Source organism: Asterias amurensis, chromosome 7, assembly GCF_032118995.1.
Source record: "Asterias amurensis chromosome 7, ASM3211899v1".
NCBI lineage: Eukaryota > Metazoa > Echinodermata > Asteroidea > Forcipulatida > Asteriidae > Asterias > Asterias amurensis.
In genome coordinates, this window is record NC_092654.1 from 22,711,854 (window position 1) to 22,724,963 (window position 13,110).

At 38.9% G+C, this 13,110-nt stretch overlaps 1 protein-coding gene across 4 annotated transcripts in view; it reads right to left on the reverse strand.

The window, feature by feature from the left end:
• Positions 1-13,110, reverse strand: part of LOC139939443 (myosin-IIIb-like) — a 71,468-nt gene that overhangs the window by 6,449 nt on the left and 51,909 nt on the right. For all 4 annotated transcript variants that reach the window (XM_071935365.1, XM_071935366.1, XM_071935363.1 and 1 more), the window contains 5 exons: positions 6,713-6,888; positions 5,464-5,714; positions 4,355-4,498; positions 3,218-3,323; positions 816-2,116 (listed from right to left, as the gene is read on the reverse strand). In XM_071935365.1, coding sequence (XP_071791466.1) covers positions 816-2,116; positions 3,218-3,323; positions 4,355-4,498; positions 5,464-5,714; positions 6,713-6,888 — 1,978 coding nt within the window. The remainder of the gene's footprint in view (positions 1-815; positions 2,117-3,217; positions 3,324-4,354; positions 4,499-5,463; positions 5,715-6,712; positions 6,889-13,110) is intronic.

Sequence of the window (13,110 nt, forward strand, 5' to 3'; positions counted from 1 at the left end):
CGTGTGACAAGGGTGTTTTTTCTTTCATTGATATCTCGCAACTCCGACGACCAATTGAGCTCAAATTTTCACAGTTTTGTTATTTTATGCATATGTTGAGATACACCAAGTGAGAAGACCAGTTTTTGAGAATTACCAATAGTGTCTCGGGTCTTTAAGTTGGGTGACCCATTCAGCACAGCTTCCATTTGGGGTTCTCACATTATATAAAATAAAACCCTGACAGCGACAAGATTTTGGCAGAAAGGGCACAGAAGCCAAATAAAACCCAGTATACCTGTTTATGATTGTTGTGTTGCTATTTAGCCTTTGAGAAAGACTCTGCTAATACTCTTTAATACTCTTTTAAATACTCTTTTGTTAATCTTGGTCAGCTTGAAATGGGTTGTCTCTGTCCCTAGTTCCCTGCTCTTCCCTCTCACACCCTGTTTTCCCTGTCCTCTCCCAATCTACCCTACTCTCTCATCTATTCTTCACATGTTTCTTGTTGTATCCAAACCTTTATGTCAGTCATCATCATTCAGGACCAGTGCTTTAGTTGCCATTATTTAGCACGTATGCCTTTATGTAGTTCTGCTCATACATACTTTTTAAACTTTTTTTCCTATTACTATAATCTTATTTGCAATTACAGGTATTGCTATTGTTCTTAATAATAATAATAATAGTCAAAACATCCGGCCATTACCTACATGTATTGTCAGTATTTATATCATAGTTCCTTTTTAGTTGGCAAGCAGTTTGCAACAGCTATGTCTATTTTCTCAACCTCTATAAAAAGACGCGTTTGAAAAAAAATATATACATATATTTACATTTTGTTTTTCTGGTCCTTGTCGCTGCTTTTGTCTTCATCCTGGGCAAATGACACAAGTTTAGTCCTCAGGGAATTTTGGCTGTTTACCGAGGAATTCTTAGGGTCACTGACTGTGTTATTGCTGGCGTTACCATTGATAAAGACTGGTTGTGCACTATCAGTCACTTGTGTTTTCTCCTGCAGTTGTTGTTGCTGTTTTTGCTGCAGTAGCTTGGTGTCTATTTGGTTCTCCTGCTGGTGTGTGTTAGTCAGTTGCTGCTGTGATGGGTTGGGTTGCTGCAGCGCTGGTTGCTGCCGGGCAGTTTGCTGCTGCGCTGGTTTTGGCGGCTTCGCAGGGTTTGCTAGGTTTGGTAACTGCTGCACTGGTTTTGGCTGCTGCGCTAATTGCTGCTGTGCTGGGTTTGGAAGTTGCTGCTGCGCTGGATGCTGCTGCGCTGGTTGCTGGTGCGCTGGATTAGGCGGCTGCACAGGGTTTGCTAGGTTTGGTAACTGCTGCACTGGTTGCTGTTGCGCTGGTTGCTGTTGCACCGGTTGCTGTTGCATTGGTTTTGGCTGCTGTGCTAATTGCTGCTGTGCTGGGTTTGGAAGTTGCTGCGCTGGTTGCTGCTGCGCTAGCTGCTGCACTGGTTGTTGCTGCAATGGGTTTGGTAGCTGCACAAGGTTTTCTAGGTTCGGTAACTGCTGCACTGGTTGCTGTTGCACTGGTTGCTGTTGCACCGGTTGCTGCTGTGCTTCTTTTGGCTGCTGCGCTAATTGCTGCTGTGTTAGGTTTGGAAATTGCTGCGCTGGTTGCCGCTGTGCTGGGTTTGGTAGCTGCATTGGTTGCCAATGCACTGGTCGCCAATGCGCTGGTTGCTGGTGCGCTGGTTGCTGGTGCGCTGGTTGCTGGTGCGCTGGTTGCTGGTGCGCTGGTTGCTGCTGCGCTGGTTGCTGCTGTGCCTGTGGCTGCTGTGGGTTATACCGAGGGTGCTTACTCAACTCTTTCTCTTTAGCATGTAAGAGCGGGTGCATGTTAGTAGGAGGTTTCTGGGGTGATTGTCTGTGCTGGGCAGGATATGCGTGATGCTGGATACTAGACTTCTCCTCCTGCTGCTGTGGCTGATCCTGCTTTACTGACCTCACATGTTCATCATCATTGTGGTGCTCTGTGTCGCCACTTTGATGACCAAACGTTCTGTGTTCACTGCCAGTGCTTAGGGAATCTCCACCAATGGATTGTTGGGATGATGGAAACTTCACCCTGTCTGTTGGATTTGCATTCATATCTACATGATTTGATGCTCCATGCCTTGGTGAATGCTGCCAACGAAAAAGTAAAAAGGAAATGTTGGACGAGTCTTCAAATATATCTTCTATGAGAAAACTACTGTTTGTAAAATCAAGTATTTAATATCCAACTTACATCAACTGTAAGTTCGAAGAATAACCCTTGCTTTACATAGTGATGAGTATTTTACTATTTTTAATGGATTATTATAAATCAAACTTATTGCCTGACTAAACATTTCATCAAATGGTACATATTAAACGATTTTAAAGTGGTAAAAATGGCAAATCCAAGACAAAACAAGAGAGTAACATTAACAATCAAAACACATAAATATACACCATTATAAAATATGACAGTTATGTACTTGCTGACTGATAAGAAAAAACACACAACAATGGAAAATATTTCATTTAAAATTCCCCTATAAGAGCATATAACCAGGCTCAATTTGAAGATAAACAATCAGTAGCAAAATAACAAAAATAAAAGTATATTCCATTGTACAAAATCCACTCAAGAATCAGACCTCAGTTGCGTATTATTGGGTTTAAATCAATAGTTTGCAAATAATTGTCAGTTTAAAACACATAACTACAATTCTTCTGCTCAGTACTATAAGGTCAGTTTGTATGGACTTCTAAAATTGCTCTTGGTAAAGTGGGTTTAGAGGGGAATAGAGTAGTGTTAAAAAAAGCAAGTACTAGCATTTTGCTTAGCACACTGCTAGTAACATTTAGTAGTAAATCAATCAAAAAATCAGTATACATCACGTGTCAAACTGAAATATCCAGCTCAGCAGAATTATTCTGCTCTAAGCAATTTTGGCCACCTATAGCAGTTCTGTGACCCCCCCCCAAAAAAAAGCACAACAAAAACAACACCAAAGCAAAAAAAAACATCAAGTGTTCCCCATCATTAGACACCCATCACAAAGTGTCATACTGAAATTTTCTGCTTAGCAGAATTCTTCTGCTCTACGCAATTTTGATTGCCTAAAGAAATTCTGTGAAACTACCCCTAAGGCATGACACCCAAGCAAAAACCCCATCAAGTGTTGCCGATCATTTTCTGTGATTACCGCTGATGCGGAATGAAATCTCATCTCTTAATCACGTAGCACCTTCTCCTACCTGTTTCCATTGTCGGTGAGACGCTTCATGTGGCGGACTATCTACCACAATCTCATCTGTGTCGTGGTAACCGAACCCGTGGAGGAAACCCCGTGCAGGGGAGTCACTGTAAACAAAAAAAAGGAAAAGTAAAAGTAACTTCTTGTGGTTTTATGCGAATTAAAGCAGCCTGGAAGCCGATACGAATTCAAATTTACAAAAAATGCTAAATGCAATCAAATTACCAAATATTAAAAGTGATGATCAAAATAAAAATGGGCAAAAGGAGCAAAAAACATAAAAACATAAACATCACATATAAAGCCACTTTAAAACTTAAAAAAAAGTGAAGGAATTTCAGATCTTTTGTAGCGTTGTGTTTTACACTTGGGTGTGACAACCTCTGGTTTGTTTCCTGAATTAAGTTTGTATCCACATTGTCTTTGCAAAAAGGAAGCATGACGGAATTTGTCAGATTTAACAAGTTTGTCCCAAACTTAAAGCCATTGGACCCTTTCAGTACAGGAAAAAAAAATCACAGATTTACAAATAGCTAAATAATATTTACGGATTTATTTTAAACACATGTCATGACACGACGAAACGTACGGATACAAGGGTGGGTTTTCCTGTTATTTTCTCCCGACTCCGATGACCGATTGAGCCTAAATTTTCACAGGTTTGTTATTTTATACATATTAAAAGTTGTGATACACGAAGTGTGGGCCTTGGACAATACTGTTTACCGAAAGTGTCCAATGGCTTTAAGCATGAGGTTACACCTCCTTGTTTGCAAGGTTTCTAGTTGAACCTCAACAGACCCCGAGAATACAAATAATAATCCTGGCCTAAAATGGTAGGACAGGAAATTGGGAACCTATGAAAAATCGAAGACAAAACCCTACTCTTCAAGGATATGTGACCGGGGTATTCATACGGGACCGTTGACTTTATTTGATTTTCCCATCCAGCAGTCAATGTAATTGTGCTGAAGTGTCTAATTTAAGAGCAGAAAGATCCTGACTAGGCAAATCCATGATTCAAAACAGCAGAACTTTTGAACATGGCTGAAAAGATTGATTTGCCCCGAAGCTCAAGGGTGCCTCAATGTGCGTCTATCAGAGCCGAATGGAATGGAAGGAGCTTAAAAGGACCTACCTTTCATGATTTTCAGTATTTCGGGACGACCTTCTGCTCGGTGATTCTTGCTTGACCTCGGCAATGGGCGAATCACAGTCCACACCAGAGGCTATTCTGTTGTAATATTCGCTGTCATTGGATGAACTGATTTCCTTCAACTCTCTGTCAAGTGATAAAAAAGTTTCATTGGATTTGAGGCATTGCATGGTGATGTATTAATATTTGGTTTCAGTAGCACCATGTGTGTATCTACTTGCCAGGTATGTTCTTTTGAGAACTTGTCTTGCTTTAAAAAAGTTGACAAACACAACAATTCAGAATGATTTCTGTGTTTCAAGATTATTTCTTGCTTGTTCATTTGATATACTGTGGCTTATTTTCATTTTCTAGATAACTAATTTGATAGAGAGCAGGATGCATATGGGTCAAAGTTCACAGGCAAGTTTTAAAGACTAGTCTCCTCTTCAAGAGTCTGTTTGCAACTTAGCCTATACATCTGAAGTAACACTTCGAGGCGCATGAGGTACTGGCTTATTTAGAACCAGCCAGTTTCTTGACAGATGTACCTGTATGCTGTTTGTACACTACACTAGTATGCAGTAGTATGACTATATCTGTCAGGGGATGTGTTTTTGCGGTCGTAACCAATAACTGTGACTATTGAACTTGCCATTGGTTGATCACTGGCCATTGACCGAAACAGTAATTGGTTATGGCATGGGCCCAATTTCATGGCTCTGCTTACCGTAAGCAAGGAATCGGCGCTTACGGAAGCAGGGAATTCTGTGCTTACGGCAAGCCTATTTCACGGGTTAGCGACGAATTTTGGCTTCTGCACGTGCGTACTCCAAGTTACTAGGCATTCTACGCTTACAAGGCTAGCGCAGGAATTCGGCGCTTGCACCTAAAGGAAGGAATCGTGATCGTAAGCGCAGAATTCGGCGGTAAGCAGAGCAATGAAATTGGGCCCTGGTTATGACCGCCAAAATGCACCCCTAGTAGTTATGCGTCATTGCATGTATGTCTATCCAATGAGTTTGTAAGACCTTTGTTTATTCTAACAGATAAAGACTATTTGTAATTCTCCTTTAAAACTTGCCCTTTTTTACCACTGGAGGGATACTCACCCAGACTGTGTGCCACTCCGCCGGTACACCTTCTGATCTAGTCTCCCATCTCCGAAGCCGTCGTAGTAAGCCTCATCTTCCGGTGAGTACGGCGTCTTAATATCATGTGACCTTTGTATATGTTTAAGACGTCTTTCCGAGAGCTCCGTTTGGCCGGTCCTAACGGCTGTTTGGAACTTAATATCAGCCAGGGGTATAGGAGTGTTGGTCCTCTCTGCCAGCTGATGGAACCCGGCCCCGTAGTTTTCCATCTACAACAAGAGTTAAACGCGATTTAAAGGCAGTGGACACTATTGGTAATTACATGTACTCAAAATAATTATTAGCAAAAAACCTTACTTGGTAACGAGTAGTGGGGAGCTGTTGATAGTATAAAACATGAGGAACGGCTTCCTCTGAAGTGACATAGTTTTCGAGACAGAAGTACATGTAGTTTTCCACCAATTTGATTTCGGGACCTTAGATTTAGAACTTGAGGTATCAAAATCAACCATCTAAAAGCACACAACTTCGTGTGACAAGGGTGTTTTTTCTTTTATTATCTCGCAACTTCGATGGCCAAATGGAAGAGTAAATTAAATACTGTTTGCTAAAAAATATTGACAAAATATGGAGACTGCCAACAAAGGGCTAGATAGCTCAGTTGGTAGAGCACCGGCACAGAGGTTGTTGGTTGAAATCCCGCTCTAATAAATTTGTCTTTGTTCAACCCCAAAATTGTCCCAGTAAGTTTTCCTTGTGGTTTATTATTTGAAACCTGCAATAAAAAAGTAGCATCCCCTTAAGGTGATCCCTGGCTGCCATTTCCCAGATTGTATGGTGAACTTGGGTGTAATCTAAGGCTACACGGCAGTTAACAGTTGCATGGCTTCTGACTAGCACCCCAAACATAGATATGAAAACATAGAAAGACCGCCAACATAGGGCTGGATAGCTCAGTCGGTCAAACGTCAGTATGTTAATCTGGAGGTCATTGGTTCCAATCCTAGCTGCTCTTGTACATTTTTCTTTCTTCAAGCCAAAATCGTTTAAAATCTTCCCAGTCACTTCTCCTCATTTGATATCTGAATTAAAATGTTGCATCCCCTTATTAAGGTAATCCCTCTGCTGCCGCTTCCCAGGTGTTATCCTGAACTTTGGTGTGACCCCTTGCTACAAGGTAGTTAACAGTTGCATGTCAATAGGCTTATTTTGGTAAATTGTTTTCCTCAAGGTGTTCCATCTTCTTTTTTTAAAACTATATTCTTACTTGAAGCAAGAAGTATATCCTCCAAGTCTCTTGTTGTGAGATGAAACCTTGGAGCTTCCTGTACAGCGAGCGCTTCTTCCACATTTGAAGCCATCGTTGGATAAGAAGCGCCGCTCTCCATTGTCGCTGCTCATTGGTCCGTTTGAATTCTCGCCGCGCAAGGAAACCTCTTGCCACTGCAAGAAATGAATATGATGAATATTAAATTTGGTAAGTTGGCAAGTATTAAATTACGTGGAGGGGGGAGGGGGGTCCTATAAAATAGTAGGCCCTACTCTTTGTAGAACCTTAAAAATGTTGCCAATTTTGGACAACCCTTGTGGCTTAAAGGGGCATGTCATCATGCTCAAAGCAGGCCTGTGGCTATACACTGAACTATGAACTCCAATTACTGCATGCGCGTTCCCTCTCTCCATATAAAATTTGTGGAGAGGCAGAGTGCTTGCACATGAAGGAACTGGGAGGGGGATAATCCCATGTACAGCCCCTGATCATGACGACAAAGCCCTTTAAACAAAATTTAAGTGTTTTAAATCTTTGTTAGTTTATACACAGAAGGCACACCACTTGAACAATTCATTAACAAGTTATAACAATTCAAAATATAATAATTTGATTATATGGATTTGGTTCCCCCCAAAAAAAATTAAAAATAAATAAATAAAAGAAACTAAACGAGAGAAACAACATGAACTTTTCCTGCAAACAAAGTGTTACCATAATGTAATGATCTAGTAGAATAATATGAATGGAAACATCATGATCTATATAACTCTAATGACACCTCAATAACAAGAGAGAAATTTAACAAATAATATCGCTCTTTGCATGGAAGAAGAACGTACACAAAAAGTTACCGGAGAAACTGTGTAGGCAATAAATGTGTAATGTGAAAGTTTGATTTCTGCGATTCATTAGTCATCATAGGAGGGTTAAGTTCTGCATGGGAATGAACAAACATCTCTTTGGCGTAATTCTTTGTTTGTTACGAGCCATTTTATTGCTTACAGACTTGATGTTGCATTGGGGATAAAGAATATTAATTTTGGTTTTTACCCATACACCGATGTGTGTTAGCACTGTATACTCCAGTACTTTCCCCGAGTATTGTGAAAAAATAACACAGGCATATTACTCGGGTGGAATTCGAACCCACGAACCACCGAGATTGCCCGGTAGCTATAGAGACAGTTAAAATCCTACGCTTTGGCAGCGGGTACCGCAATGATATAATAGATGTTAAATTTGCATCAGGAATAAAGCCTTTTTAGTTACTGGTAAAAAGTACTTTGTGAGCCTGGAAGAAGGGTGTAGAGCCTTAGGCCCTATTTCCATCCACACTGAAATATTTCCACATTATACAAAAAATTTGTATTTTGCATGATGTAGAGTGTTTAAGAAGTGTTGTCAAATTTTACAATGAAATAAATGGAATATAAAACGGAGCCTATAAACAGAAAGTGATAATGATTTGACGTTGCTATCCAAGCGGAAAGAGTGCAACAAAAAGTGCTGTTCAGAGTGACTGGTGATAAAACAAATAGGAATAAACATATTTAAGATATTATGTGTCGATAATAATAATAATAATGATAATGATAATGATAATGATAATGATAATGATAATGATAATGATAATGATAATGATAATGATAATGATAATGATAATGATAATGATAATGATAATGATAATGATAATGATAATGATAATGATAATGATAATGATAATGATAATGATAATGATAATGATAATGATAATGATAATGATAATGATAATGATAATGATAATGATAATGATAATGATAATGATAATGATAATGATAATGATAATGATAATGATAATGATAATGATAATGATAATGATAATGATAATGATAATGATAATGATAATGATAATGATAATGATAATGATAATGATAATGATAATGATAATGATAATGATAATGATAATGATAATGATAATGATAATGATAATGATAATGATAATGATAATGATAATGATAATGATAATGATAATGATAATGATAATGATAATGATAATGATAATGATAATGATAATGATAATGATAATGATAATGATAATGATAATGATAATGATAATGATAATGATAATGATAATGATAATGATAATGATAATGATAATGATAATGATAATGATAATGATAATGATAATGATAATGATAATGATAATGATAATGATAATGATAATGATAATGATAATGATAATGATAATGATAATGATAATGATAATGATAATGATAATGATAATGATAATGATAATGATAATGATAATGATAATGATAATGATAATGATAATGATAATGATAATGATAATGATAATGATAATGATAATGATAATGATAATGATAATGATAATGATAATGATAATGATAATGATAATGATAATGATAATGATAATGATAATGATAATGATAATGATAATGATAATGATAATGATAATGATAATGATAATAATAATAATAATAATAATAATAATAATAATAATAATAACCGTATTTATAACGCACCTTTTGCCAAAGGATACAAAGCGCCATGTATTATTACTGCAAGGAGTGGTACGAAGTTGGAGATATAAGACCTAATACTTAAGCACCATGTAATGGTTTACAAGGTGCTGTGGCACAATATATGCTGCCAATCCAGCCAGGAACACCGGGGCGAACCCCTTCTCTTTTCGATAAGTGCACTGGGTTCTTTTACATGCGTTTACACAACACATGGGACCAACGGCTTAACCTCCCATCCGAAGGACGAAGCAATGGTTTATGTGTCTTGCTTAAGGACACAAGTGTCACGGCTGGGGATTCGAACCCACACTCTGCTGATTAGAAACACCAGAGTTTGAATTCGGTGCTCTTAACCGCTCGGCCACGACACTCCCACAAGGGCTCTAGTTCACTGAACTCAAGTTCTGGTGTTGTCAGCAGCAGAGTGTGGGTTTGATACCCGGTCATGACATTAATGCTCTTCATTGCTTCATAAAAAGTTAAGAAAGTAGTGCACCTGCTCTATCAGCCAGGCTCCTAGAGGATGATACCCCATGCCTATATCCTTACAAGGACTGTGAAGGGGGTACCCTGTTTGAGCCCCAGTTGTAGGCGGAAACGTGCCCCTGGTGACAGTTGATTTAGGTCGATAGCCCAAATCAGTTAAAAGTGAAGCCCTCGCTTTGAAATGACCGTCCGGCCTTGTGATATGAGGCAACCTCTCATAACAAAAAAAATAAATATTTTCTGTTAAGCTTTGATTTTGTGCTTGCAGAAAAGCTTTTTGGATCTTTTGAAAAGAATTTATGAGACTAATCATCCGGAAACTTCGACCCAGTTTCAAATGCAAGTCATCCCCTGCCAAATATTTTAATCTTATGTTAAACCCTTTAAAAAAACAAAAACATACCAACCTTTTTTTTATTTCATTGTCATTCAATAAAAAAGAATTTCGTATGGAAGTTTCATGAATAAAACATAAATCCTTGAGAATATCTTTGAAACCCTAGCACAAAACCACAGCAATAGGGTTTCGGCTCCATCCAAAAAAAAAACAGCACCAATTTTTCATTGACGATTAGCGAGGCGAAAACTGCACTCATGTATTCAAAATGGTCGTTAATCAAACACAAACCGGACAACGACTTGGTCGAGATTAAAGATCTAGTGTACTGCCTTATGCATGGTGTATATTTTGTATTGTGTCACACTTGCCAGCTACGGTAGCTCCAACCCTTAATGAGGCATCGTTGGGGCGTGAAATCGGAACGCTCTCCTTGGTAAATCTACCGTGTTTAGCTCTATACAGAGTGATTAATGCACTTCCTGTTAATCAAATATCAATTTGGAATGACTGCCTGTCTTTTCTTTGGCTTCTCTTTTCTCGCTCCTGCCCAATGGAAAATCAATTTACATGACTTCCTAACAGTTATACTCTCGCGAAAATACAGGATGCTCACAAATGGGATTGTATTGTAAGATGTGAGTCGGAGACGACGACTGGGTTATTTTTTGTTTAACTCTCTGGTTTTGGATTTAACAAAAGCTTGATTCACCCCTGCTGTCCGCTTGGTTTTGTTGTCGACGTTTAAAACCTTACACTATGCAGTGTAATGAAATCACCTTTATTCATGCTCACTGCTCCAAAACGATGTAATGCTTGCGTGGACAAAGGGGTTGTATCCATGCAAACCGCGGCCCTTTCAAATTGCTGCTGTTCTTTTTTTTCTCTTTCTCTCTGTATAATGTCTATAAATCTTTTATCTTGTTTAAAAAAATAGCATCCTATAATGTTGGAGGAAGGCTTAAGAAACCTCACTGCCTGTTGTGTGCCGGTTTTTACGCCCTTTGGTTTTGAATTAAATATCAATTTATGGCAAATTTTTCACACATCACTTCTGTTGAAAGGGGAGAACTTGCTGGAGCGTGGCAGGCGCATTGCATCGGATCGCCCCCTGGCTTGGGGGGGCACACAGGCGGAAAAACTTTCCTATTGAACTCGGGGAAAGTTAACTGTCCTTCCTGAGCAACAGACAGTGGAATCTTTTAATTGGATTTTTTTTCTTTTTTCGGCTTTCGTGACAAAATGCCGAATACGATCGAGCAAACAATTGTGATTGGACTACAAACGGTTCGCCGCAAAGTTGGGCTCATGGAATTATGGTTGGATGAATGGTCAAGGCTAAGGGCCGACAGGAAGAGTTTCTTCAGTTTGTTTTTCTGTTTTGTCTTCTTGATTCAGTTGGCAACCTCCAGCTCAGTGCTACAGTGTCATTTATTTGTTTGTGCCACAAGCGCTAAGATTAAAGGGAATTACAGCTGGTAATTGAAAAGAACCTGTACCATTTCATCCACTGGATAATGAGATATCAGTGTCAATGACTCCTCCTTTAAAACCTGTTGAGGGTTTTATTTGGGGGGTTTTCTGTTCCAGTGATCTAATCATAATGAAGTCTGCCGACCCTTAGAATGTTTTTTTAAAGAACTGTTTCTCTATTTGGGTTTTGAAGAAATGCAGCCATTCCAATCTGCTAGCTTAAAAAAAACAGTTAAAATAGGAATTTGGATTATAAAATAGAGATTGGATTGGCGCCCTTTACCAAGCATCAAAGCCTTATGTATATGGACTTAAAACTACTTAAATCATCTCAACTCCTTAGGAGTATGCAGCCCCACCAACCAAATGGCCATACAAGGTGCTCAACTCTTACATGCGCAGATAGGTCGCGAGGGACTAGTTTAAATCCCTTCAAAACTGAGAAAAATAAAAATTCGCACACACAGTTGTTATAATGGGAACAGGGACGTTTGAGGGTGCTATTGGTTTTTTTTCTTTTTTGGGGGGGGGGGTCACCATTTGCAAAAACAAGTTAAAATTAATGACCTTTATAGTCAATTATTCACATTAGCAACCCCAGCTCCCCAGCTCCATCATTTCAAAACACATACACTTTGGAAAAATAGATAAATGGGTTTTGATACAAAGATTAAATTATGGGTGGCATTGCTGGCTTGTGTGTAGAGCGCTCGCTTTTCACCACTATGGCTCCTGGTTCGATTCCCAGCTAGTGCCAAATGTAAATAGAGTTGTGCATTGGATCCCTCTATAGGTATTGCTACAAGGTATTTTTTCTTCAGGTCCTATGGGTTTCCTCGCTCCAGATAAAAATCAAACAATGATCTCAGGCTGTGCTTCATTGTCATGCATTAAGGTCACGTGGATGGCTGCCAAAAGCACCTAGGCGAGCGCGCGGCTGAAACACATTTTAGACGCATCCTTGCCCTTAATAATGACAAGCCTCCAAAATTATTATTATTATTATTATTATTACTATTATTATTAGCAGTAGTAATATTGTTAGGTATAGTGTGCTCCTGGTTGTCACCACAGAGCACCACACTTTTAATTGTGAATATGAGACTACAATCCAAAGTCTTGTCCCCAAACTCATTGTTTTTGTTTGTTAAACAGCTTAGCCTTGTGGCGGGGGAAGGGGGGGGGGTCAGAAGGGATATTACACATTACATTAAGCAACCATTGTGAAGTATCACGCATTATTGTCAATGGGCTTTTATTACCCACTTGCTCAGGCTGTTTGTGGATAAAGTAGCTTTCGCTTTATGGCAATTGGCTGCCGTGACACCGCTGATGAAAAGGCCTTATCAGCGACCCTGTCAAAGCCAATCCCAAAGCCGTTAATTCAGAAGTTTGCTCATTTTGGCATGGAGCTCCATAGAGTTGGATGACCCAGGTCGAAATTCCAGTTGAACCTAGTTAAACTGGGTTTAACTGGAACTAGTTGAAACCAGTTGGTAAACTAGTTAAACACAGTTAAAACCAGTTGGTTAAATATGGAAAATGAACTGAGACCAACTGGTTTATAATTTCAA